Source organism: Chelonoidis abingdonii, chromosome 19 (genome assembly GCF_003597395.2).
Source record: "Chelonoidis abingdonii isolate Lonesome George chromosome 19, CheloAbing_2.0, whole genome shotgun sequence".
Taxonomy (NCBI): domain Eukaryota; kingdom Metazoa; phylum Chordata; order Testudines; family Testudinidae; genus Chelonoidis; species Chelonoidis abingdonii.
In genome coordinates this window covers 39,491,661-39,519,578 of record NC_133787.1, presented here as the reverse complement: position 1 = coordinate 39,519,578, position 27,918 = coordinate 39,491,661, and the positions used below count along the sequence as shown (strand labels likewise).

At 57.9% G+C, this 27,918-nt stretch overlaps 1 protein-coding gene across 1 annotated transcript; it reads right to left on the bottom strand.

The window, feature by feature from the left end:
• Window positions 1–1,120: 1,120 nt before the first annotated feature.
• Window positions 1,121–27,469, bottom strand: CDH15 (cadherin 15). The gene is made up of 14 exons (XM_032764250.2): window positions 27,348–27,469; window positions 11,667–11,828; window positions 10,425–10,580; window positions 9,944–10,088; window positions 6,714–6,874; window positions 6,203–6,331; window positions 5,800–5,985; window positions 5,107–5,360; window positions 3,784–3,926; window positions 3,473–3,709; window positions 2,733–2,972; window positions 2,518–2,654; window positions 2,036–2,200; window positions 1,121–1,326 (listed from the first exon to the last, which is right to left on the bottom strand). Exons 1-14 carry the CDS (start codon window positions 27,399–27,401, stop codon window positions 1,129–1,131), a joined length of 2,367 nt encoding a protein of 788 aa, XP_032620141.1. The 5' UTR covers window positions 27,402–27,469; the 3' UTR covers window positions 1,121–1,128.
• Between the last annotated feature and the right edge of the window lie 449 nt (window positions 27,470–27,918).

Below are 27,918 nucleotides of genomic sequence, written 5' to 3'. Positions count from 1 at the left end.
CCACCCAGTACCATGTTCCAAGCCTCTTTATTGGGGCATGTCGTTGGGGGGATTCTCACCTGGCACTTGTGTAAGAACGTCCCCCTGGGGCAGAGCCTCCTGGCCCTGGCACAGCTCTCCACCTCAGCAGGTCCCAGCCTGGGGCTGCCTCTGCCCTGAGCACCCCAGCCAGGCAGGGCCCGGGGGGCTGGCTCAGCCGGGGGCCCCCTCCCTGCAGGGCTGCTGCCCGGCTCCCTCCTGCCTGCCTCGTGCTGCCAGCCCTAGGCCAGCTGTGCCTTGCCCCTGCTACCCCCCTCTGCCATGCCCCTCCCCAAGCCTTGCTTGGGCAATCCCCCCCTGGGCGCTGCTGCAGGAAGCGGCTTTCCCCAGGCTTCCTGAGCCTTAGCTGCTCCAGGGCCTTTCCCAGCCTGGCCCCTCACTCCCTGGCAGCCTTTTCCTGCACTGAGCTCCCTAGCCACCCCCCTGGCAGGAGCCCCCGTCTTGGAGGACTGTGTTCTCTGCCCTCTCCCAGCTCAGTTACTCTGGGAGCCAGGCCCGCAGCCAGCTTCTACGCCTTCCATGTCTGCTGCATAAGTGCCCTGAACCTCCCTGCGTAATGTACCTGCCCTTCTCCTCCCCCTGCTCCCCTCTCCTGCACCTGCTTCTGGCTGCCTCCTGCTCCCTAGCCTGCCCCTGGAGAGCTAGGCTAATGTTAAAGCTGGCTGTAGCGCTCTCCCTGTTGCTAGTGCCTGCTTCCCCTGGCGTTCGATGGTGGCCTGGCAGGAGCCTACCCCTGTGGCCCAGCTCAGCAGTCATTGCAGGTCAAGCTGGTCGTGTGGGTTTCCATGCAGTTCTCACATCCGTGAGCCCTCCTGGGGCGAGTGCATGGGCAGAGGCAGGGCTGAGCTGCAGGAAGTGGCTTCGCCCAACCTAGCCCCTGGCATGTGGGGGGCTGCCTGGGCCCTGGGCTGGCTCTGCTGTTAGAAGTAGCTTGTTTCCAAGGCTGGTGCTGTTCAGGTGTCCAGTGTCCAGGGCTCAGTAGTGCTATGGCTGCCTCCTGCATCTATGCCCCCTGCTCGCTGGATTCCCTGCTGCTCAGAAGCAAGCTCTGCCCTCCCGGTCCCTGAGTTCCCCCTCCCTGCCCTGGGCCTAGTGCCCGTACAGGTCCGCCAGCCGACGGAAGCGCGGCCCCCACTCGCTGAGATAGTCGTAGTCCTGGTCGCCATCCGTCAGGCTGGACACGATGGAGCTGAGCGAGCCGGCCACGGAGCCGGAGCCCTCGCAGTCATAGATGAGGGCTGTGTCGTAGGGGGGGACGTTGGGGTCGCTATCGGCTGCGTCTAGCCCCTGGAAACAGGAGAAAAGGGCTGTGAGGTGTGTGGGGGGGTGGCTACTGGCTAGTTGGCAGTAGCCCCTGGGCCAGGCAGCTGTCTCCATGCCCATGCTGGGCCCTCCTGCCAGCGTGGCCCTGGCGCTGCCCCTGCTGTCTGTACCCACCCCTCAGAGCCTAGGAGCCCCGGGGTGCCCACTTGAACACCAGCCCCCACCCCCCTTGAGCCAGTCACAGCCAGAGAGTGGGGTGGGACCCCAGTTCCCTCCCTCCTGTGCCAGTGTCAGGGCAGGGCCTGTGTCTGTCCTGGGAGGTGCCCAGCATGGTTTGGATGCTGGAAAAATGCAAGCTCCAGCGTGGCAGGAAGTCAGCCGAGCAGGACCCTGGGGCCAGCAGATGGGTCCTCAGGGAACTTGGCCAAGCAGGAGCTGGCAGACCGGCCGTGGGGGCACCCGGCCGAGCAGGGGCGCTGGAGCTGGCAGACCGGCCGTGGGGGCACCTGGCCGAGCGGGGGCGCTGGGGCTGGCAGACAGGCCCTCATGGAGCTCGGCCAAGTGGGGGCGTTGGGGCCGGCAGACCGGCCATGGGGGCGCTGGGGTTGGCAGACAAGCCCTCATGGTGCTCGGCCGAGCGGGGGCGTTGGGGCTGGCAGACCGGCCCAGCTGGCCCATTGGCCTGTTCCAGCTTGGCGGATTGCCATGGCCCATGCCATTGTCCCCCGCTCACCTCGTTGATGAAGTCTTCGATGGCAGAGGGGCTGGTGGGCAGTTTCCGTGGATTGGGGGGGGTGGCGTAGCTGTAGGGAGCATCTCTCCGGGTTGGCTGCTTGCCCCGGGGGCAGGCTGGGGGGAAGAAGTCGGGATTGCGGAGCTGGTTTATGTCGTAGGCTCCCTATGGAGAGAAAAGCTTTAGTGCCTGCCGGCGAGCAGGTCCTGCCGGCGGGGGGCGCTGGGCTGCAAGGGGCAGCAGCAGTTTGGTGCTGCCCAGTCTGGTGTAATATGGTGTGTGTGTCCCTTAAACAGGAGAGACGGGGGACAGCAGCGGGGCAGGACTGGGCTAGCGGGGGGCGCTGGATGGGGCCCGAGGGGCACACGCAGGGCTGGGCTAGCGGGGGGCGCTGGGTCGTGACCAAGGGGCACATGCAGGGCTCGGGTAGCAGCGAAGTGTGTGGCTGGTTTGCCTGGCACGTGTGGCTGCCCCCCCCTCACCTGGTCCTCCTCGCCCCCGCCCTGCTCATCGTAGTTGAGGATGTTGTCGCGCAGGTCGTCCTGCAAGCTCCCCAGCAGCCCCTCGTGCCGTGGGCGCCGGAGGCAGCGCTCCCGGACGGCCGCCAGCAGGGCCAGCGCTGCGGAGACAGAGAGAGGTGATGGGGCCGGGCCGGGGTGGGGCGGGGGTCAGCGGGGGAGAGGGGTGTCTCACTTACACAGGAGCAGGATAATGCTGCTGAGGATAATCATCAGGGCCCCGAAGCTGAGCCCCACCCCAGCCGTCGATGCAGCCGCTACGCTGGCCTGGCAGCTGCCCCCCTCATCGCAGGGGCACACGGAGACGTTCAGCAGTTGCGCCCGCTCCTGCCTGGGCTTCCCGGAGTCGCTGAGCAGGAGCAGCAGGGAGTGCAGCCCTGTGGGCACCGGCACCAGCAATGCCAGCACCGCATGGGTCGCTGGGCGGAGACAGGGACACCATGATACACCAGCCCGTATGGCCCCAAGTTCTGCCCCCCACTGCTTCCTCCCCACACCAATCGGGCCCTACTCCCCCCTCACTGATCAGCCCCCCTGTTTCCCCATCACTGATTGGGCCCTGCCCCCCCCCCACTGATCAAGTCCTGCTCCCCATCACCAATCAGTGCACCCTGCTCCCCCCTCCCACTGATTGGGGCCTGCTCTCCCTTCACTGATCAGCCCCCCCGCTCCACCCTCCACAATTGGGCACTGTTCCTCCCTCACTGATCAGTGCCCCCTGCTCCCCCCTCACCAATCAGCCCCTTGCCCCCCCCACTAGGCTCCACCCACCCCTGGCCAATCAAGTGTTCCCCCCCAGGTGGGCTGGGGCGGCTCTGCCCTCCTGTTGCAGGGCCGGGGGGAGCGGGGCTCAGGCTGTCGCCTCCCGTCCATGGGCGAGGTGCTCGCAGCTGGCGCTCACTCCGGCCCCTGTCCTCACCGTTGAGCTGGGTGAGGCTCCAGTTGTGGGCGAGCTGGGGGGTGTCTGGGTTGAGGCGGAAGTGGAAGGGCTCAGCGTGGGGTGGCAGGTCCTCATCCATGGCGCTCAGCAGCAGCCCCTGCCCCTTGCTGGGCTCGCTGCACACGACGCCCGCCAGCGGGAGCAGGGCCGGCCCGTGGTCATTCACTTCCAAGATCTCGATGGACAAGGTGCCAGTGGCTGTGCGCGGTGGGTCAGCTGGGGACAAGGGCAGACAGGTCAGGGCCCCGCACTCACCAGAAGGGCAGGTGAGGCCAGTGCCCCCCGCTCACCATTATCGCTGGCCAGGATGACAGCGGTGTAGCAGCTGCCCTGCAGGAAGGGCGAGCGGCCTGGCAGCACCTGCCTGGTCTGCACCCTCCCGGAGCGCGGGTCCAGTAGCAGCCAGTCGGCCGGGTCATAGGCCAGGAAATAACTGCAGGCAGAGACACCAAGTTATTTGCCTAGGCAACCAACTCAAACCTCTCGGGGGGCATCCCAGGAGCCCTGCCCTGGCATGAGCAGCTGGCAGCGGGGAGGGGGAGAAGCAAAAAGTCACAGCCCTGCTAAATGATGGTAAAACAATGTCAGAGCAGGCTCAGGAGGTACCTCTGTCCCCACTGCCACCAGGTAAAGCCAGAGCTCGTAAGCTGCCTAGAGACAGCAGCCTGGCTGCCAGGAAAGCTACCATCGTTGGTTTGCCTTTATGGCATCGTCTCGATTGTTTATCTGTATGGTTTCCAGCTGGTTCTTTACTTGTTTCTGCTTATTGAAGAGGTTTAAATTTGTGCAAGGTTTAAATCAACGCAGGTGGTGGGTGTTGCTGGGTCTGCAGTATGTTAGGCTTGGGCAAAGGATTGTCCTGTAATACTTCAGTTTATAATGATTGGCTAAGGAAGAGCTAAGCAGGACTCAAGCTTAACTATAGAAAGTGGGGTCCAAAAGGAAGGTCTTTGGCACCAACTCCAGACACAGCCCAAGATCGGAGCTGCCAGACCTCAGCACGCTGCCAGCTGTACTGTGCAGACGCTGCAGGAGCCAGACGTGAGCTGATCCTGACTGACCACCAGGAAACGGTTACTTGCCTTGTGGGGCGTGGTGCTTAGCAGGTGGGTTCTGCGTGGTAACTGTTAACACCTAGCAGCTAAACGTAAGGCTCTTTCCCCGGTACACAGCCCCGCAAGCCTGCAGGAGATTATGCCCTGAGCCCTAGGAATCGGGTAATGGTGGAGGTGCCCTAGAGTGGGCAGGTAACACCCCACCCAGAGCCAGCGCCAAGCCAGAGGAGTTGCAGCCAGCATGGCAGAGCACTGAGCCTGACCTCCCAGCCCCTGCCAGCCTGTCTTCCCCACCCAGGGCTCCTGCAGGCCAGCGTGCCAGCCCCTACCTCAGCAGCCCCTGCAGCCCGGCTGGTGCCTCCACTCGGTGGGCACTAAGGGCCAAGTTCCTGAGCCTCGTACCACCCCATGAGGCCCCTCGCTGGCCAGTGCAGCTCCCACCCCCTGGTCCCCAGCCCCTGGCACTGTGTCCAGGTTGCTCCTGGAGGCTCTGCCAGGGCTCCTGGGGGTGCAGGTGGTGCTGGCCCCTGGTCAGGGCCCCCCTGGTGGGGGGCTCACCTGAGGGCCTGAGGATGGCGGGTGTCGGGGTCGCTGGCGCTGAAGGTGGTGAGCTCGGTGCCAGGTGGTGCCCCCTCCTCCACCCTGACCAGCCGGGGGTTCTCAGGGAAGAAAGGTGCCTCGTTCACGTCCTGAACCTGCACCTGCACCATGGCCAGGGCCCGGGTGGTCTGGGGGGCCGACGGGTGAAGCTGGTTCTGGTTCTGGACGGAGACGGTGAGTGTGAAGTGGTCCCGCCCCTCGTGGTCCAGGGCCTGAAAGTGGAGGGGTCGACAGTTAGTCACGTGGAAAAGCGCTAACCCCAGGCCAGCCACTCCAGGGATTGCTCTGCATGTGGGCTCCCCACCCCCATGCCCAGGGGTCGCTCTCCAATGGGGCTCCCCACCCCTATCCCCCAGGGATTGCTCTGCACATGGGCTCCCCACTCCCACTCCCAGGGGTGGCTCTGCACATGGGCTCTCCACCCCCATGCCCAGGGGCCGCTCTCTGGCCAGGGTTCTGGGCTGTGACATGGCTGGGCTGCTCCCTGGGGCCGTTGGTAACGAGCAGCAGAGCATGGCCCCTGCACTGAGCGACTCATCTCAAGCTGGGCCTGGGCTGGAGGGAGCAGGGGCCTGGCTGGGGCATGGTGCTGGCCATGCCCCCTGGGGCTGGGAGCAGGGACAGGCTGTGGCCCAGGGTGCTTCCCCTCACCTTCACCATGGAGAGGATGCCGTCATTGGTGTGGGGGTCGGTGCGGATGGCGAAGGCCCCATCCGGGTCACCCTCCAGGATGGTGAATCGCGCCAGCCAGTTGGGGGAGCCAGGCAGGTCCTTGTCGTGCACCGGAAGCCGGCCGATATCCACACCACTCGTGTTCTCCAGCACCTCCAGGGAGAACTGCAAGAGAGCAGCCGGGGAACTCATGGTCTGGCATGACGGCACAGCCCACGTTCACATCTCCCCCAGCGTGAGCCAGCGTGGGCCAGGATCCTTGTCCCCCGGCATGGAACCCACAAAGGGCAGGACCGCCCCCCCCCCACGGCCATGCAGTGAGTCAGACTGGCCCCCAGGTATCCTGCACCCCATCCCCCTAGCTGCTGGCCCAGCTCCCTACCTCTGGCTTGGTGAACTCGGGCGGGTTATCATTGATGTCGTCCACGCAGATCACGGCTGTGGCTGTGGTGGTGAGGCCGTCGCCCGACATGTCAGCCACTTGGAGGGTCAGGTTATACACACTCACCACCTGGGGAGGAGGGAGTCAGCTACTTGCCTGTCTGTCAGGGCCAGGGCCAGCCCTTCCCCCCCAGTGCCCTGGACCCCGGGAGAGGGGCAATGCCCTGCTTTACCCAGCCAGGGCCTGCCCAACCCACCCCTCACTGGCCTGTGTTAGCTCACATCTGCGCCCTGGTGCACCGTCTGTTATTCATGCCCTGGGTCTGTCCCAGCAGGGCTCTGCTAGTCTTGCCCAGGGGCTGCCCACAGGTAGCCAGAGCACACTGGGCTTGGTTGCCACTCAGTATATTACTGATCGAGTGCAATCAGGCGGGCCCCCAGCCTGCCGTGTGCCTGCAGTGCCGTGCCCCCAAGCCAGGCAGCAGGGACTCCCAGCCCACAAGGCCCATTACCTCGCGGTCCAGCCCCACTTGCACGGTGCGGATCTCGCCTGTGGTCTCATTGATGCTGAAAAGCCCAGCTGAGCCCTGCTCCAGGATGGAGTATCGCAGGGCTGCGTTGTCCGTGTCGGGGTCATCAGCGTCTGTGGCTTCTGCCTTCAGCACATAGGTGCCTGCAATCAGAAATACACCGTGGGTATAGAACCATAGAAATGTCGGGCTGGATGGGACTTGGAGAGGTCATCGAGTTCAGCCCCCGGCGCTGCGGCAGGGCCAAGTAAATCTAGACCATCCCGGACAGGTTATCCCACCTGTTCTTAAAAACCTCCTATGACAGGGATTCTACAACCCCCTTGGAAGCCGACTCCAGAGCCTAACTACTTGGAGAGGTAGAAAGTTTTTCCTAATATCTCACCTAAATCTTCCTTGCTGCAGATTAAGCCCATCACTTCTCCTACCTTCAGTGGACATGGAGAACAATTGATGCCCATCCTCTTCAGAACAACCATAACGTATTTGGAGACTGTTTCCAGGTCTCCCCTCAGTCTCCTTTTCTCAAGACTAAACATACCCAGTTTTTTTAACCTTTTCTCCTAGGTCAGGTTTTCTGAATCTTTGATCATGTTTGTTGCTCTTCTCTGGATACTCTCCAATTTGTGCACATCTTTTCTAAAGTGCGACGCCCAGAATTGGACACAGTTCTCCAGCTAAGGGGCACGGGTACTGCCTATGTCTTACATACAACACTCCTGCTAATATACACCAGTATGACATTAGCCTTTTCCACAGCTCTAGCACATTGTGGACTCATATTCACCCTCAACCCCAGATCCTTTCAGCAGCACGACCATCTGGCCAGATAGTCCCCAGTTTGTAGCTGTGCATGTGATTGTTTCCTTGTACATGAAGTACTTTGCACTTGTCTATATTGAATTTCATCTTGTTGATTTTAATTCTGTCTGCCAAAGTGCTTGAAACTCCTCCCAGCTTGGGGTAATCTGCAAGTTTTATAAGCCTGTTCCACCCATTATCCAAGTCATCAGTTAAACTATTGCACAGGACTGGACACAGGACAGACCCATGTAGGACTCCATTAGATACCTCCACCCTGTTTGACAGTGAACCATTGATAACTACGCTTTGAGTGAGGTCTTTCAGCCACTTGTGCACCCACCTTACAGTAATTTCACCTAAGCCCACACCTCTCCTGGGCAACAAAAATGGCAGAAGAAATTCAGTGTTGATCAATATAAAGTGATGCCTGTTGGAAAACAGAATCCCATCTATACATGCTCTTATCTTAACTAAATATTCTTAACCTGTTCTTTCCCTCTTTTGGCTTGTGATCCTTACCCCCTTGTTGTCAATATTAATTATGTTGAGTATCTGGTCACCATTAGCTTTTCTCAGTCAAGATTGAAGTAAAATAGGCATTAAACATCTCAGCTATTTCAATGTCATCAGTTGTTCGTGCTCCTTCCCCACTAAGTGGAGGTCCTACATGTAACTTCAGCTTTTTCTTGCTCCTAATGTTTGTAAAGACCCTCCTCTTATGTCCCTTGCTAGGTGTAACTCATTTTGTGCCTTAGCCTTTCTCATGTTGTCCCTACATAAGAACAGCCAGACTGTATCAGCCCAAAGGTCTAGCTTGCCCAGGATCCTGTTGTGACAAAATGGGACTGTTCTTAATGTTTCCTCTGAATACTGTGTGGGTGCCTCAGTTTCCCCAAGGCATTTCTGAAGTCTCCAGTGTGCATAAATGGCTGACACGCTGTCCCCTGGCTATAAATGGCCAGGGCCCTTCCTCCCTGCAAGGGGATGGCTAAAGGTGAACAAAGATCAGGTGATCTCCTGGCCTGGGACAGAGAAAAGGCCAGAAAGGAGGGGCTGGAGGGGGTTTCAGTTTGGGGCTGGCTGGGAACGGGAAGTGAGGGCAGATGTGGGTGTCTGCCTCACTGGGCCCCAGAATGGACCTGGCTGAGGGTCCCGTTCTCCGTACCTACAAGCTCTGTTTTAGATCCTGTTCCTGTCCTCTAATAAACCTCTGTTTTACTGGCTGGCTGAGAGTCACGTCTGACTGCAAAGTGGGGGTGCAGGACCCTCTGGCTTCCCCAGGACCCCGCTGGGTGGACTCACTGGGGGAAGTGCATGGAGGGGCATATGGTGAATGCTCCAAGGGCAGACCCAGGAGATGAAGCCGTGTGAGCTCCTTGCCCTGAAGACAGGCTGCTCCAAGGGAGAGGGGGTTCCCCAAATGCATGATTGGCTTTGTGGGGAGCAGTTCCAGAGCATCGCCCGGAGACTCCGTGACACCTGTCTTCCAACAGTGGCCAATGCCAGGTGCCCCAGAGGGAATGAACAGAACAGAGAATCACCATGTGATCCATCCCCTGTCGCCCATTCCCAGCTTCTGGCAAATAGAGGGTAGGGGCACCATTCCTGCCCATCCTGGCTAATAGCCATTGATGGACCTCTCCTCCATGAACTTACCTAGTTCTTTTTTGAATCCTGTTATGGTCTTGGCCTTCACAACATCCTCTGGCAAGAAGTTCCACAGAGTGACGGTGCGTTGTGTGAAAAAAATATGCCCTTTCATTTGTTTTAAACCTGCTGCCTATTGATTTAATGTGGTGACCCCTACTTCTAGTATTCTGAGGAGTAAATAACTCTTTCTTATTTACTTTCTCCACACCAGTCATCATTTTATAGACCTCAATCATATCCCCCCTTAGTTGTCTTTTTTCCAAGCTGAAAAGTCTCAGTCTTAAGCTATCCTCATATGGCAACTGTTCCATACTCCTAATAATTTTTGTTGCCCATTTCTGAACCTTTTCCAATTCCAATATATCTTTTCTGAGATGGGGTGACCACATCTGCACTCAGTATTCAAGATGTGAGCGTACCACGGATTTGTATAGAGGCAATATGTTATTTTTTGTCTTATCTATCTCTTTCTTAATGATTCCCAACATTCTGTTCAATTTTTTGACTGCCGCTGCAAAGTGAGTGAATGTTTTCAGAGAACTATCCACAGTGACTCGATGATCTTTTTCTTGGGTGGTAACAGCTAATTTAGACCCCATCATTGTACATGTATCGTTGGGATTATGTTTTCCAATCTCCCTACATGCTGGTGCTATTTCTTTGTGCTCCTCCTTAGCTATGTGCTCATACTTCTGTGTTAGATTTGTGCCAGACCGGTGAATGCCAGGCCCTGGCAGGCTCACACCAAAGGCACCCACCTGGAATGGCTCCCTCCACCACGTGCCCCGTGAAAACCTCCTGCTGGAACAGGGGCCGGTTGTCGTTCTGGTCCACCACAACAATCTCCAGGTCGGTGGGGTCTTCCAGTGTTGCGCCCCCCAGGTCCAGGGCAAAGGCCCTCAACTGGGCACAAGGCAGAGAACAGGCATCAGCCACAGCTCCCAGCTCCTTACCAGCCACCAGACAATAGCACACTTCACTGCTGACTTACTGGCTCCAGGGCTGTGCCAGTCCCAGCTGCTGTCAGCAGGAGGCACTGTAGGGTATGACTGGGCATCCTGCCTCTGGAGAGCTCACATCTATCCCATGCCAGGCTCCCAGCAGGAGGCACTGAGTTCCTCCCCAAGCCAGAACATCCCCCACTCCACACACTAGCTGTGTGTGTGTGTGTGTGTGTGTGTGTGTCACAGAGCAGCAAAAGCAGAGGAGGCCGAGCTGCATGCAGGGAGGGACCCCTACCCGGAAGCGGTCGTTCTTCTCTCGGTCCAGCATGGTGTTGAGGAAGACCTTCCCACTCAGCTTGTCAATGGAGAAGATGCCCAGGGGTTCCTCATCCACGCCCGGCCCCTTGATGCTGTAGATGACGCCCCCAGGCAGCTGCTTATCCGACTTGATCTGCCAGAGAGACATGTGAAAATAAACCCACAGGCTGGCAACCTCTCGCCCCTCACCCATCCCCAGCCTGGCCCCCTGGGACGAGTGCAGGCCCAGCCATCCTGGGAGCAAGAGGTCTAGGGATGGGCAGCTGCCTGGATCAGCCCCTGAGCCACCCAGCCGCAAGGCATTACCAGCAGCCAGGGATGCTTAGCACATCACCTGAAGGCGGGCTCAGGCTGGGTGAGGGCGTGACTGAGTGCGTGCGTGTAAGTCTGGGAGGGAGTGGGAATGGGCGTGTTTGTGATATGGGAATGGGTGTGTGCACCTACAATAATGCATGTGTGTGTGGTAGTGGAAGTGTGGGAGAGAGTGGATGTGTGCCTGTGCAAAGGTGGATGGGTGTGTGTGAGATGGTGAATGGTGTGTGTGTGTGTGTGTGTGCAATGGTAGATGTGTGTGTATGTGCAATGATTGCCCATATGTGATGGTGTGTGGAGGTGGATGTGAGTAGTGGATGCGTGTGTGTGATGGTGGATGGTGGCTGTGTATGAAGAGGGGATGTGTGTGTATGATGGTGAATGTGTATGTGTGTGTGATGGTGGATGCGTGTGTATGTATGTGTGACGGTGGATGGTGGCTCTGTAAGAATGGAGGATGTGTGTGTATGATGGTAGCTCGGGGTGGAGATGTGTGTGTGTGTGATGGTGGATGGGTGTGGATGCATGTGTGTGTAATGGTGGATGGTGGCTATGTGTGAATGGTGGTGGGGTGTGTGTGCAGTTGTAGGTGTGTGTGTGTACATGATGGGAGGGCTGGGTGTGTGACTGACATGATTTTGGGAGGGCGCAGCCCAGGAATGACGGCCAATCTACATCCCTGCCCCTATAGCCTGGATGCTGGGTGACCCCTGAGGTGAGAAGAAGCCCCATCTACATTTTTCTGCCTCTGTCCTTCCCATGTCTGATGCCCCAGAGCTTCCCTTGCCAGGCTGAGCAGGGGGGAGCCTGGCCCGCACCCTACGCAGCCCAGCGCTGGAGCTCTGGAGCCCTGGGCCATTGCAGCACCTGCCCTAGGCTGCTCAGACCGGGCCGGGGCAGCATGTACCTGCACAAGGAGGTGGGGGATGCGCTTGTGGTTCTCGGACACGCTGATGGGTGGGATCACCCAGGCCCTCTTCACCCTGCTGGGCCCAGCTCGCTGTCGCCACGGATACAGGACCAGGGGGCTGGCAGGGAGGCCAGGCTCCCCCTGGGAAAGGTTGATGCCCTGTTGGGACAGAGACTGAGGTCAGGTCATCCCACCGGTCACCCCAGTTGCTGCTTGCTGGCTCCCCCACCCTGGCCTGCCTTCCCCTGCTGGGCAGGAAGCAGTGGGAGTGGCAGTCGGTCATTGCCCCACCTGGGTATTTGGTGAGGGCATGGAATGAGTGATAGCCATGGTTCGGATCCCGGGGCTCAGAGAGGAGCCAGTGGCCTTGGGATTTCTCTGAGATAAGGGTCGCTGCCCCATCTCCTGCAGGAGCCAATGCCAGCTCTGCAGGCTGCGTGCGGCGGGGAGGCTCTGAGGCGAGGTTGGTCTCCTCCCCACTCAGGCTGTGCTGCCAGCAGTGAAGGGGGCACATGGCTCCAGAGCATGGGGATGCAAGGCAATCCCATCCTCACACTCAGCCCTGCTCCCCACCCAGCACCGGTGGTGGGGGCTCTTCCCAGCAGTAAGGCTGCAGCAGCACCTTGTGCCAGTTTGGTGCCTGTGACAGCCAATGCCCCACTCCTCCTGGGGGATTCCCCTTGCCCAGGGTTTCCTCTCTGCAGAGGCAGACCCCTCCCTCCTGCTCCACGGGACTGCGCTGTTTTGGACAGGTAAGGGCTGCCGGAGGTGACAACACTGCTGGCTGAGAACGCAGCAGGCTGGCTGTCAGAATCCTTGAGACCCCCATAGGGACACCCCAGCACAAGAGCCCCTGGCTATTCTTAGTGCCGATTATGGAATTACCCTGCAAGGGGCGCACACATTCCTACATGCTGTGCATGCAAACAGCCGCAGTACTGTAACCGAATGCTAATCTGCATCGTACTGTTCTGCTACTGGGTGCTGGAACTGTGTGAAAATACCTTATTTTAAGCTAACCTTAGCCACACCTGTCAGAGCATCAAAGGCTCGTGTGACGGACACATCTGGTGTGCATAAGCAGGCGTTGTAGCCAGTCCATATCCGGCACAGAAATACATGACATGGTGTCAGAAGTAAATTCAGAACAGAAAGAAAACAGCAACCAAGGCTGCAAACAAAAGGAACAAAGCGAGAAAGGTTGCAGGGTCTCATACACATACCACTAAGTCCCAGAGACCTTCAGCTTTGACAAACCTTCAGACTGGAAAGAAGCTTTCGCATTATAAGCAAGCCCCACAAAGAAACTGAAGCTATCCGGGTATCTTCTCTGATTTATGCTATGGGGATGCAGGCAGCGCATAGCTTTAGATCCTTTGCCCTTGTTGGAAGAAAGTCACTAAGACGACAAGGAAAGGGGTCTGGCTATGTTAGATGCACACTGTGCACCTCAGAGAAATGGGCATTACGCCAGAGCACATTGTCCCCAGTGAACTCAAGGATCAGGAGAAAATGTTAGCTGGTTTACATGAGCTGAAAACTGTGATTTGGGAAATGCAAAACATGAAAATAGCCCAAACAGGCTGGCTAACCGATTAAAAACCTTGTGCAGCAGGTACAACTGAAGAGTGATTTAACCTAGCCACAGAGAACAAAGCCCCCTCAGCGTGAGACAGGAAACCCACAAGCAACGCGTGAAATGTGAAAAAAACAGAAACTAGCTTAGAAGCTGTTCACAACTGCAACGTGAGCTCTAACAGGCACTGCCAGGCGCCTCCTGTGACAAGGAGAGACCTCCCTGGCATGTCTGTCGGTAACAGAGATGGGCTGGTCACAGAGCTTGCTTACACTGTACATCCCACACGTTCATCCTAAGGCCCTTTCATGCTCCGCCAGGTGAACTTAAATAAGTGCTGCCTACTGGCTGAACAGTATAATACAGATTAGAATCCCATTACACTCTCAGGCTAAGGGGAACCAATTCCAGCCCACATGCGCAAGGTGTGGACGGAGATCTGTGCTGTAACACATGCACAAAATATGGACAGTTTGCAGCTGTTTGCAGCACCAAAGCATTCAGGGAGCTGACTCGGCTCACCGACAATCAAGAGCCATTGTTTCTGGAATTCTGCCATTGTGATGCCTTAGAGCCTGCCTGGAGAGGGCAGCTGAATATTCATGGCAAGACAATTGTCTTTAAAATTGACTAAAGCAGCTGATGTCACAGTCCTCTCAGAAGGGATTTACAATCCCCCTCTAAAGCAGCAGTCACCTGACAGTCATCTGACTAGCCCTGGAAGGATTCTGAACTGCATGGGCCAGTTCACCACTGAAACAATGTACAAAGACAAAAGTTATGTGTTCAGAGCGTATGTGAGTGAAGGACCACAGACCTCCAGCCTTCTTAGCCGCAGTGTGGCAGCCATGAAGGGCCCAGTGAGAAAGGTGGAGGAACATGTTAGAATATTTTTTGATTTTGGCGTTTTGGAAGGCAATCCAATACAAATAACCCTAGAGACACTGTGAGTACACCTCGCAGGATTCCTATGTGGATCTTAAAAGACTGAATGACGCAGCTCTGGAAGATAACATGGGACAACTTCCTCCCCAAAAGGAAAGCAGCTACAGTGTTCTTCAAGCTGGATGCCTCAAGTGGATTCTGGCAAATTCCTTTAGCCAAATAAAGTGCTAAACGGACTACACTGATCACACCCTTTGGGAGATTTTTGCTTTAACAGATTACTTTATGGGACACAGCAGTGTCCCATAGACTTTCCAGAGAAAGATGGCAGAACTGTTACTGAACATAAGTGGAGCTGTTTTCATGGATGATATTCTGATAGATGGCTCTTGGATGGAAGAATACACCAAAACCCGCAATGAAATGCTAAGCCTAATCAGTCTGAGCTGAAGCTAAACAAGGAAAAATGCATTTTCCACCTATTCCAAATCAAGATTTTGGGACAGACAATAAGGCCAGAACCATTCCTAGCCCTGAGAAAATAACAGCAATTTGAGAATTGAATGCACCAGCTAATGTACCAGAACTGAGATGTATACTAGGGATGGTAAATTACCTTGGGTCAACACCTACAAGACCTTTCTACAGTGACAGAATCACTGAATGAACTCTTAAGTCCAACCCATCTTGGCTATGGGGGCCAAATCAAGAAATTGCTTCCAAAAAGGTAAAAGAAATGAACTCAACAGCTCCAGTTCTTCAGTACTACAGTGTGAACAAACCCACAATGGTCAATGGAGATGTGAACAGCTGGGTGGTGCATTGTTGCAATATCAAGCCTCTGAGTGGAAGCCAGTTGCATTTTGTTCTCACACATTCACAGAAGCATAAAAACAACACGCACTGATTGAAAAGGAGCCTGTCAAATGTATGGGCATGTGGGAGCTTGTACGGATACTGCGCAGACTGGATTAGTTTACAGATAATAGACCATAAACTGCCTTGTTACTGTCATCAGCAGAAAAGACCTGAATCAAGCACTGCTGAGATGCCAGCATCTATTGTTAAGGTTCATGCAATTTAGCCCAACTGCTAAATATGCTCCTGGAAAAACTCTATCACGGAGCCCAGCATCACACCCAACTACCTGTGAGCTCAAAGATGATGTAAAGGTGTCCATGGATGCTATGGATACATATAGACCAATGTTAGGAAAGAGACTATGCCAGCTCAACAGACACACAACTTCAGGAAGTTCTAAGTCTAAAGGACACTAAGGATGTGACAAGCGACTACTTTGTCGTTAGTGGACAGTTAAGTGAATCAAATGGACTCATGATTAAAGGCAATTGCATTGTAATTCCAAATGAAATGGGAGGAGACTCCCCAAACCTCATCCATGAAGGACATCAAGGATTAACTAATGCCATGAACAGGCCAACCAGTCAGTGTGGTGACAGGGCATCAGTGAGGACCTGAAGTATCGGCATGTGAACATTGCCAAGCTAACAGACCAGCACAACACAAAGAACCTTTAATAACAACACCTTAACCAGTCAAACCTTGGATGGGACTAGCTGCAATTTATGTGAATTCAGACGATGTCATTACTTAGACATCATGGACTATATTTCTGGTTATATAGAAATAATGTACTTGAAAGATATAACATGTTGCAGTGTTATTGAGAAAGTAAAGTGCACTTTTGCTCACTTTGATATTCCAGAACAACTAGTGATGGACAATGGACCACAATCCACTGCGGCAGCATTTAAGTCAGTCTGAATGAAATAGGATTTTGATCATATTACTAGCAGCCCACAGTACCCACAAGCGAATGGAAAGGCTGAGAGAGCTGTACAGGCAGCCAAGAAAATCCTACAGCAGGAAGATCCATTCCTTGCTCCTCTGAGTTACAGATCCACGCCACTAGCAGATACTGGCTCTATCGCCGAAGTGGCCAGACATGAAGACTGGGGCCAAATTGAATAAAGAGGTTAAAAGAGCTTATGAAGACTCTTACAACGGACACCTGTCAGTTAGAGACCTGCTGGGTCTAGACCCTAGTGGCCATGTGCATAGCTAATCGGATGGGGGAAAAGGCTGAACAACTCCAGCTGTTGTGAGGAAACAGAAGGCAGTGCCCAGCTCCTATGCAATCGAGACAAACAATGGAGAGTTGAACAGAAGCTGACGACATCTACAGTTCGTCCCCCAGAAAGACCAGTCACCGCAGAACACGGAGAACTCAAAGATTCCAGGCCGACCACGGCGAGTCACTGCACAGCCAGATGGTCCAGTGGTTGTGCGTTTGGGTCGGATCATTAGCAAACCAGTGTGGTTCAGAGACACCGACCAGCCAGCTACACGCAGGCTGCAAAGACAGCCTGCTAGTGTAAATCTTGGGAATGGCGGGAATGTGGCACTTAAGGGGGGAGGTGTCATGGAATTCTAAACTAGACACTGTCCAGCCACTAGGTGGCGCTGTTGGTCAAATATTGTATTTAAACGCCCCTCCCTCATACCTGGCAGAGCATGAAAGGGCCTTAGGATGGACAGGGCTGGAGGGTCTAAGCAAGCGCCCTAGCCTGACCATACGTGCTACACGAGAACATGACAGGCCTGTGCACCGCTACGCACCCTGTGCACAAACGGCCACAGTCACACGTGCACTCCCACACGCCGTGCACACAGATGTAGTCACGTGCACCATGAGACACCCATCAGTCCAGGTCATCCATCACAGACCCTATTACCCCATCCCAGAGAGTCTCTCCTCTGCCTCCCTCCTGCCATAGAGCACCCATGGAAAAAAATTAGCAGGAGTTTAGCACCCACGGGCAGCCAAGTTCCCCTCCCCGCCCCCCCTGCCCTGTACCTCCTGCCCACCGCAATCAGCTGTTTCGTGGCATGCAGGAGGTGCTGTGGGAGGAGAGGGGAGGAGCAGGGATGGGATGTGCTTTGGGAGGGGGCAGAAGTGGGCGGAAGGAGGTGGGGTGGGGGTGGGAATAGGCGGGGCAGGGTTTTGGGTGAAGGGGTGGGGTGAGAGCAGGTGCCTGGGGTGGAGCAGGGGTGGGAAGATGTGGAGTGGAGTGTGTGTGTGTGGGGGGGGATTTGAACATCCCCAGGGCCCAGAGGACGCTGGCGCCTGTGCCACCTGCCGCCCCCAGCCTTTCTTCGGTGTCAGCATCCAGCTTAGCCCCTGACCCCTGTGTCCAGGCTGAAACCACCATGCAGGCAGGAGGTGAGTGGCAGAATCTAGAGCAGCTGCTGGTGAGACATCACAGCCATGCATCTCTGGAAACACAAGAGCCCTTTGTGGTGGGGCTTCAGAGAGCAGCTGCGTGGGCCTGTGGGAGGTGGAGGGGTCTGGAGGGGCCCTTTGGGTTTCAGGAAGGATGGGGGTTGGAGGAGGGGGCTTTTTCCGGCTCTCATAGGGCAACAGGGGAATAGCAAAGAGAGAAGATGTGATTGGGGCCAGATTCTGGCCTCAGTCCCCCCAACCCAGGAGCCTGGAGCCCAAGGCCCTGGCAGCACCTAGTGATGCTGATCGAGGGGCATGTGTGGCACAGGCACGTGGGGAGGCAGTGCCTCTGGTGGCTGAAGCGTCCGTTGTTATATGCAAATAATGCTCTTGGTGGGGAATTGGTGAGCTGCCTGCAGGGGGCCTCGCTGGGTCTGTTGCACATGAGCTTGATGGGTGTGCTCCTTGCACACGCGCCAGGCAGGCTGCACCATGCTTGGGTGTGTACTGCCCTCAGACAAGTGTAGCAGGAATTCTGGGCGTGTGTGTGACTGGGCACTGCATGTATGTAGAATGTGAACTGCATGCTGTGTGTGTGTGTGTGTGTGTGTGTGTGAGAGAGAGAGAGAGAGAGAGAGAGAGATCCGGGGTGTGTGTGAGAGCGCTGGTGTGTGATGCAGGTATCTCTGTGTGTATGTGTGTGTGTGTGTGCTGCAGGTAACTCTGTGTGTGTGTGTGTGTGTGTGTGTGCGCGCGTGCACGCGTGTGCGCACGAGAGGGAGGGAGAGAGATATCAGGGATGTGTGTGAGAGCGCTGGTGTGTGATGTGTGTGTGCTGCAGGTATCTGTGTGTGTATGTGTGGGTGTGATGTGTGTGTGGGGTGCAGGTATCGCTGTGTGTGTGTGCGCACGCGCGCGCGTGTGTGTACCTAGGCCAGTGTGGGTGGGGTTGCTGCGATGAGGCAGCGGTGGGTGCTGTTCCGGATGCCCAGTGCCTGCAAGGCCTGGTCGCCCGCCCATCACAGCACCAGACTGAGTCCCCCACAGCTCATTTCTCCGGCTGAAGCAAATGGCTCCTGCCCCAGCCAGACTCGGGGTCGGGAGACCACATGTCCCAATTTTATAGGGACAGTCCCAATTTTTAGGTCTTTTTCTCATATAGGCTCCTATTACCCCCCACCCACTGTCCTGATTTTTCACATTTGCTGTCTGCTCACCCTAGTCGGGGGCCCACGTTGCTCAGTGGGGCCGGAAGAGGTATCACACTGATCTTGGGTTCCCACAGGCCCCAGAGGATGGCCAGGGCGGGGAGGGCATAGACAGCGTCAGCCCCGCTGGCTATAAATAGAGGCAAGTGCCTGGGTGTATGCTGGGAACACACTGCCAGGATTGCAGGCAGCTGCGGGTGCCCTCGGAGCTTAACCCGGGGGGGTTAAGCAGAGAATCCAAATAAATCTAAAGGCGAGTGGAATTCAAGGGACCCTCGGCACGGAGCCTGGGAGCAACCTCCGACTCCCTTCCCCCACTTGGGGCAATGGGGCCTGCATGCCGCTGCCTTGGCAACTTAGAGCCCCCCCCTTGGGGCAGGCAGGAGATGGGAATCCCCCCATAGAGTTATTCACTGTTCTTGACTGGACCCCACCCTCCCCCATGGGGCTTTAACAAAGTTGAGGGAAGAGAAAGAACAGCACTGGAGAGTCAGATGCTGGACAGGATCCCTCCTTTCAGCTCTGCTGGTGCCCCTCACTCCTGATCCACAGCCCCCGTTATCCCAGCTCTGTGCCCCTCAACTCTGCCAATGCCCCTCAGGCCTGATCCACAGCCCCCGTTATCCCAGCTCTGTGCCCCTCAACTCTGCAAATGCCCCTCAGTCCTGATCCACAGCCCCGTTTTCCCAGCCCTGTGCCCCCAACTCTGCCAATGCCCCTCAGGCCTGACCCACAGCCCCTGTTATCCCAGCCCTGTGCCCCCAACTCTGCCAATGCCCCTCAGGCCTGACCCACAGCCCCTGTTATCCCAGCCCTGTGCCCCCAACTCTGCCAATGCCCCTCAGGCCTGATCCGCAGTCTCCGTTATCCCACCCCCCCATTATCCCAGCACTGTGCCCCCCCAACTCTGCCAATGCCCCTCAGTCCTGACCCACAGCCCCCGTTAATCCAGCCCATGCCCCCCTCAGCTCTAACTCGCAGCCACCCTTCCCAGCTAGTCCAGTCCTGAGCCCCGCGATGCTCTGCAGAGCCCCTGCACTCCTGAGGCGCTGCTCCCTGGTAGTGGTGGCTGCTGACCCTGCTGCCATGGCATTTAAGACCCAGGGAAGCCTTTTGCTGCTTCACTGACTCATTCCTCCCATTCTAAGCCCATTTTTGGTAAAAACGTTGCATCTGAGGCTCTTGTTGTTCTGGGCAAAGCCAGGTGGGGCTAGGCACATGAGTCACAGCGGCTGGGTCACACTGCCCCCTTTCCTACTGCCAGCCACAGCCTGGGAGCACCGCGAGTCCCAGCACCCTAGAAAAGCCACCGTCCCACCACTGCCCCCCCATACCCTGAAGCACTGGGGGGGTGGTGGTGTTAAAGAGGGGACGTTCCCCCCGGCAAGAAAGCAGCTTATCCCAAGAGAACCGACTCCCAAATGCCCTGAGACGAGCTATGCCTACTGTCTCAATCACCTCTCCCACGAGAGCGCAGTGCAATGGGCCCCATCCTGCCCGGGGCCCAGTGGCAGCTGTCGGTGGCCGGGGTGAGATCTCCCTTGGCGCAGGGCTAATGGGAGCCCAATGGACTCCTGGCTCCTCCAGCCCCTGTGGCTTGCTAAGCACTGCTGTAATGCAAGCACCAGCCGAGCTCCAGCTCAAACGCATGTGGTTCTGCTGCACGGCCAGCCCTGGGGGCGTTCGGGGCACAACTGACACAGGAGGCTGCTCCCAGATGCCGAATCCCCAAAGGGGAGGAGTTGGAAGGGACAGGGCATTGTCCCCTTCCCCCTGCCAAATGCAGCAGCTGGTCCCCTCCACTGCACCCCATGGGCTGGGCCAGTCCCAACTCACAGCCCAGGCGGTGAGAGCTGGCTGAGTGGCCGTGCTTCCAGGGAGTTATTCTCCTGTAATCCCCTGGAAATGGGTGACGGCTGGACATAGCGGGGAGTGCCAGCAGGCTGGGGATACAGGGACGGCCAGCAAGTGGGGCCCAAGCCCTGGCTGGTGCTATGGTCTGGCATGTAATAACTAGCAGGTGTACTGCCCCCAATGCGCTGTACACGCAGGGTGCTGCTTCCACGCCGAGCAGCGTCGGGCTGTTAGCAGCGGGTTCTGGGACCCAGCTGGCTCAGGGCTGCGGGGCCGCTCCCCACCCTCAGCTGTCCCAGTGCAGGCCAAGCTGGCCGTGCCAGACACTCTTACCCACAGGTCAGGGGGGTGCTGTGTGGAATGATGGGGGCAGCATGGGCTTGATTCCTCATGAGCCAGCATCCATCCAACCCGATGGGCCAGTCCAGGCCCTGAGGGAGGCTCTGACTGATTCTGCTCCAGAGCTGCCCACTCTGTCAGGGCCGTCAGGGCCTGTCCTGTCGGTGCCCTGGTCCCCAGAGCTCCCAGGCTGGCACCTGGCAGCAGCTCCTGCCTGCCCCCATCCTGCGGGGAGCCCACTCGGGGCTGCAGCCGAACACAGCCTCGGCTGCCCCCCCAGTGCTGGAGACACTGAATGGCTGCCCAGGCCCTTCCCCACGACAGGCTGACTGAGCCACCGCAGTGGGCCTGGGGGTGCTCTCTGGGTACCCACCTTGCTCTGCTCACCATCTGGAGCAGGCTGGGTGTGCTGGGGCACTCCATGCAGCTGCTGGCCAGGAGCCCACTCACAAATTCCCTCGGCCTGGGAGAATTGCACAACTGAGACACTGCAACCACCGTTCCCAGGGTCACAGAGAAGCCATGGAGCCAGAGCCAAGTCCCTTGGCTCCCAGCCCCAATGCCGCTGCGGGCCATGCCTGTGCACTGGGCGGGGAGAGCCTCTCTCCAGAGGAGCTGGTAAACACACTGGGTTCTACTCCTCTGGGACCGTGCGTGCTCCTCGCAGCACAGACATGGGGCGGGGGGAAGGACCAGTCGCCTCCATCCTTGGGGCTTATGCACCAGAGATGGGCCCAAAGCCATCGCACGTCTCCTGTGTGTCATTGTCAACATGGCATGCTATAACCCCCTGGAGGTTCGACACCCACAGGCCAAACAGGTTGGGCTGTATTTCCTGGCGGGAGGGGCATGACGGGAGGTGGGGCCAGCTTTGCAGAGTCCCGTGGTACCCGTTTAGGGCTCAGTATGATGCCCACAGGGTCCTCCTACTGGCATCAGTGTTGGACTGGGCCTGGCCGTGACTGTGCACACACCTGTGGGACGTGCCTGGGCACTTGCAGATCGCTGAGGATTAGCCCACCATGGCAGTGAGCGTGGGGACAGCTTGGGCGTGTGCTGCATGGACAAGGGACTGAACAGGCGACCCTACGGCTCTGCACAGTAGGTACTGAAATTCAGGAGCAGTGGAGGGACACACGCAGGCTGGGGACGTTTCTCCCAGCAACAGCAGATTGTGACAAACTGGGACTGTTCTTAATGTTTGCTCTGAATACTGTGTTGGTGCCTCAGTGTCCCCTAGACAGTTCTTAAGTATCTAGGTGGTGGGATAAGGGTGTGTGATTGCTACAGAGGAAGGGGCCAGTGCACCTAAATGCCTGGCACTCTGTCTCCTGAGCAACTGATGGCCCTGGGCCCCTGCTCTGCAAAGGTGCCAACTGAAGTTTTGGAGACAAAGGGATCAGGTGACCTCCTGGCCCGCGGAAAGGGCCTGAGCAGAGAGGAGGGCTGGAGGGGAGTTAGTCTGGAGCTGTGCTGGGACGAGGAGTGAAGTGCAGACCTGGGGGGGTCTGGCTCACTGCCCCCCAGAATGGACCCGGCTGAGGGGTCTGGTTTGCTGTGTATCTACAAGCCTGTTTTGACCCTGTTCCTGTCATCGAATAAACCTCTGTTTTGCTGGCTGAGAGTCACGTCTGACTGCAAAGTGGGGGTGCAGAACCCTGTGGCTTCCCCAGGACCCCGCCTGGGTGGGCTCGCTGTGGGAAGCACACGGAGGGGCAGAGGATGCTGGATGCTCCAAGGAGAGACCCAGGAGGTGAAGACGTGTAAGCTTCTTGCCCTGACCAAGTCTGCTCCAAGGGAGAGGAGGCTCCCCAAAGTCCTGACTGGCTTAGTGAGGAGCAGTTCCAGAGCATCGCCCGGGGACTCCGTGACACAGATGGACCCAACTTGGAATGTAGCACCATGAACCAGAACGCCCCCCCGCCACCCATCTCAGGGACAACCTAAGATGGCCACCACCAGCTGTCCAAGGCCCCCATCCCTCCCTGCTCCCACCTTCCCAGGCTGCCTCACTGAGCTCTGGGGGGCGTCTTGGAGTCCTGGGCCTGCCCCATGCCCTGCCTTTGTACTGTGGGGTGAGGCCATGCTGGCAGGGGTGGCTGGAGGGGTCAGCACCTCGGGCGGTGCCACTAGGACACAAGAGGCTGGGCTTTGGCTGGCTGCTCCCCTGCTGGCCCCTGCCTTAGCTATGAGCCCTCCCCTGGCCACACCTGCTTTTCTATGCGCCAAAGACTAAATGCCCCTTCACCAGGAACTAAGGCAGGGAGCAGGGGGAGGGGATTTCCCCCCAATAATTCAGTCCCTTCCTCAGAGAAGACATTTTTAGAGCTAGCATGAATTTGACCTTTGACCTTTCCAAATAGCAGCCACACACACTCCCCGCTCAGGCCTGTTTGGGCCCAGCTTAGGATTCCAGTGGGACAGCTGGGAAAACACAGGCCCACACTGGCTATAACCACAAGCTGCATGGACACCCCCTCCCACGGAGACACCCCCGCCCCCTCACACACTGGCCCTGCACACCCATTGTCCCCAGCTAGTTAGCCTGGCCCGCTCCATAGCCACCCCGTGCCTGCTGGGCACTGCCAGGCATGGCCAGTGGATGAGGCCCGGGCTGCAGGTCATGGGGTCTAGGCAGTGCGTGTGGCAGTACCGTTCTGCCCACTGGATTTCCCTTCGCACTGGAACTCTTCCCGAGGGGCCTGTGCTGGCTCCAGGCCCCACACCAACCGAGGCAGCGAGGCGGGTGGCTAGCAGCCCGCAGCCCCCTGCCCTAGGGAGCTGGAGGGATGGGGCTGTGCGGTGAGTGCACTGGGTACCGTCTTGCCTGAATGCAGATCCCAGCCCCTGGGAACGGCCCAGCTCTGCCAAGGCGTGAGCCTGGCTCCCACAGCGCCTCTGCTCCCGGGACGGCAGCCCGGAGGAACGCTGGGAATGGTCTCAGCTGTCCCAGGGGGCCCTACGCCTGGGGCTGTATAAATAGCTGCCATCGCTGTCCCCGTGGCTGCAGCGGGGAGACGGCAGCTGGGCCAGGCTCACCGTCCTGCCAGGAAGAAGCAGGGACTCCCTGATACTGGGCCACTCTCTGCAGCCTTGGGGTGACTCTAGGGGCATTTGCCTGCCCCCTCCTCTCCACTGGAGATATAGGGTCTGTCTACACGGCAGTAAAACATCCACAACTGGCCCGGGTCAATGGGCTTGGGCTCCTGGGGCTCAAGCTGTAGGGGGCTACACAATTGCTGTGCAGACATTAGGGCTTGGCTCTGGGACCCCACGGAGCGGGAGGGCCAGCCATGGGTGTGTATCGTGGTGTAGACATGGCCAGACAGACCTCCTGTCATGGTGGCTGCAGGAGAGGAAGGGTTTAACGCTAGGCTGGCTGTGTCTGGCCTCACTGACTGGACAGTTCAGCTTAGTCCCAAAACTCAGTCATGAAATCCCCACATGTAACATGGCAAAATTGTTGGTCTGCAGCAGAGGGGCCAGGCTGGAATGGCGGGGGGAAGGAGGGCGGCTGGGGGTTGGGGCTGAGGGGCATCAGTGGAGCTGGGTGTAGGAGGAGCTGGGTTCTGGGACAGGTGGAGGGGAGCCTGGGTTGGGATTGAGGGGCAGCAGCCAGGCTGTGTGGGGCCCCACCAATGGCTTTTTCACATTTCACACCTATCACTGACTCCCTGGCTGTTGCGTGGCCCAGCTGGGCAGCATGACGTACCCACTGCTATAGGGCTGGGCCACCCCCTACCCAGGGCGGGGGTCTGAGCAGACTCTGGAAGCACCTTGTGTCAGGGGTGTGGTGTCCCAGAGCAGGAGGAAACGCGGGTCCCTGGCACATAGTTGGATGGGGGGATGTCATAGATGGTCAGTCTTCACTGGCCCTCTTGTCCAGCCTCCTCAAACCCTGCTCCCATTCGCCAGCCCTGGCACCACCCTGTGGCTGGCACCCACCAGGAGGGGATGGTCGGGAATGGCTCATCCCTCCTGCTCTATGGTGCACTTTCCCTGCTGCTGGGGGTCAGAGTGCGCCTGCTCCTTCCCCTCTGGGAGGAACTGCAGGGCTTAGCCAGTAGCTCCTGCCCCATCTCCATTCGGCACAGCCCTGCCCCAGACCTGGCTAAACAGGAATCAGCTTTGGAAAACGCTCTTGGTTACATTTCTGGAACAACTGCTAGCAACCTGCCATGATCCCTGCGGCTCCACCAGATCCCCACAGCTTCACCAGACCTCCCCTCCCCCAGGTCTACCAGATCCTCCCTGGTTCCAACAGACCCCGCCCCCCAGGTCTACCAGACCCTTCCCGGTTCTACCAGATCCTCATGGCGCCCCACCAGATCCCCACAGCCACAGCAGACAGATGCCTCTCCCAGACAGCCAAAGCCCTCCTGCCATGGTTCCTCTGTGCACACGCGTGTACAGCACAGGAACCCCTCATGACCGCAGTGGTGCTGCCTGGGTGCTACTGAGAGATTTGGCCATATGGGCATGTGTGTGCATGGATAGTCTATGTCACAGTGTGCATGTGACAAGGTGACGGTGACTATCTACACGTGGGAACGCACAGCGCACGGCTGTCTCTGTGGCCGAGGTGACTGGATGCAGGCGTGTGTGTAGATGACCCTCTGATGGGCCAGGCATGCTGGCACCATACTCTCCGCTCAGGCCAGGAGTGGGGCTAGCAGGCTCCTGGTGGCTCTGCTGTGCCCACTCTTGCTTCCTGGGTGTGTGCCCGGCCGGGGAATCAAGAGCTGTGCAGCGGGGCCATGTGGTGCCAAGCACCCGGCTCAGCTTGTAGAGTTTCCTCAGCTTTGCTTTGGCCCAGCTGCCATTCCCTGGGGAGGGGCGGGGCGAAGGGGCCTTGTTTTGACTAGGAACACTGACTGGAGCTGACCGGGAGGGAGTGCTCCCGCCAGCTGTCGGCCCACCTGCCTGTCCATCACCAGGACACTGCCCCTGCTCCCAGCCCCGTTAGCCAAAGGAACGGGAAGCCAGGCTGGAGTGGGGAGAGAGGGAGTTGGGGGCACGCTGAGGGATGCTGGGGCTTGGGGGGGGCGCAGCAGGATTCTGAGAGGGGGTTAATTGCTCTTTAAGCCCTGTGTCAAAGGCTCTTTCTCAGCGGTGTCCTGCCTAGAAAGGAGCCCCAGTGTCTCAGGGCTGGTGCACCACAAACCACTGTGCTCTGTGGGGCCAGGACTGGCTTGGAATGTCTTTGTACAGTGCCTGGCACCACAGGGCACTACCGTAATACACCTAACAACATACAGCACCCAGGGTCCTGGGCATTACCGTACTACACCTAATAACCTACTGTACGTGGCACCACAGAGTCCTGGCTGCTACCGTAATACACCTAATAACGTACAGTGCCTGGCACCACAGGGTCCTGGGCATTACCGTAATATACCTAATAATGTACAGCGCCTGGCACCATGGGGTCCTGGGCTATTACTGGTGCACTTGGACACAATTAGTAGCGCACGCGTGCACGCGCACACACACACACACACACACACACTCGCTCTCTCTCTCTCTCTCTCTCGCTCTCGCTCTCTCTCTCTCTCTCTCTGCAGAAGGCTGGAACTGGGGGCTCCTTCCAGAACCCCAAAGCCCCAGGCACTGAACACACAACAGCTAACACGACAGGGGTGAATGCGCCCAGGGACGGAGGGCTCCCACCTGTCAGAGATGCCTAGACACTGTGGTGAGGGTCCCCAGTATGAGACTCTGGACACTAAGGTTAAGGAAGCTCTGTCACTGCATGGGGAGGGCAGCAGACCTGCAGCTGCAGGTGTGACACCTTGAAAGCCCCTTTGCACAGATATGGTTTCACAACAGCATCAACTGCACAAGAACTGCTGCAGCCTCCTCCCACCCCCAAAATCTCCAGCAGCTGCATTTCCCGGGGGAGGTGGCACCCAGAGTTCCCCCCCACCCCCGCATGCGATATATCCAGTGCATTCAATCCCTTCCCCATATGGGGGTGCCCCACCCCCACCCATATACAGGCTGGGAATGCCAGGAGTCCCCAGAGAACTGGCACAGTGTGGTGCCCCCCCCCGTCTTCTCCCAGGCTGGCCATGGGCAGAGGTGCTGCTCCTGCTCCACCTGAGCTCCAAACTAGGACTCCTGGTGAACAGGGTTTCTGCGTCTTCTGTGCTCTGCTCTCCTCAACCCTGGGCTCCACGTGCCGGGACAGCTGTCTGTTCCCCCGCCCCCCCCGGCCTCCTTCCCCCAGGATCTGGGAGCAGGGCGCTGGGCTGAGCGTGGTCTTTGGGCAGCTTTTTTCCCCTCAGGCCCCTCCAGAGCTTGTGGAACTCCCTTCCACACCGTCCTGGTTTAAACCCCTCACAGTCTCGCCATGCAGAGGCTGAGCTGGGGCCTGGAGACTACCAAGCACCCAGCGCCCCTGGGGGTGATGCTGTGGTTGGATCCCAAGCCCTGGAAGCCTCATAGACCTGTGAGCCAGACCGGTTCCGTAAACCTCCCTTCGGTGGCCACCACCGCACGGCGTGGTACCACCTGCCGCAGAGCTGGGGCTGGGTATGGACGTCAGCACCTGGAACGCTGCCTGCCCTTACCTGAGCCCAGAGAGGTGCCAGGAGGCAGAAGGCGAGAAGGCAGGAGCTTTCCATCCCGGTTGGTCCGGGCTGGCAGTGTCAGCGCCTCGGGCAGGGACCGCAGGGCTCGGAGTGGGAGCGACTCTCTTGTGTGGAGCTCTCCAGTCCGGAGCTAAAATAAAACTGTTGTCTGGCTGAGTGACAGCACATGTGCTGTGCATGCGGGGGGTGGCGGGTGGGGGATATTAGTGTGGTGGGGAGAGAGCAGCTGTCCCCATTACACAGTGCTTAGGTCAGATATCACCCTGCCCACTGCACTGGGGGTGGGCGGGATGGGCAGGGTTAACCCTTTGTGTGTCAGCTGCAAGCTCCAGACCAGGAACCGAGTGCCAGCCCAAGGGCTGCTAGCCAGGCTGAGCTAAGAGTGTGGTACCAGGCTCATGCCAATCAGCTCAGACACCCGCCCAGCAAAGCCACAGCCGATTTCGCTCCTTTCAGTTTACCGGCTCCTAAGCAACACAGGCTACTGCGCAGCTAGCGCCTTCACCTGCATCAGAGTGTCTGCCAAGCCCTTTGTGCCGGTCAGACCCAC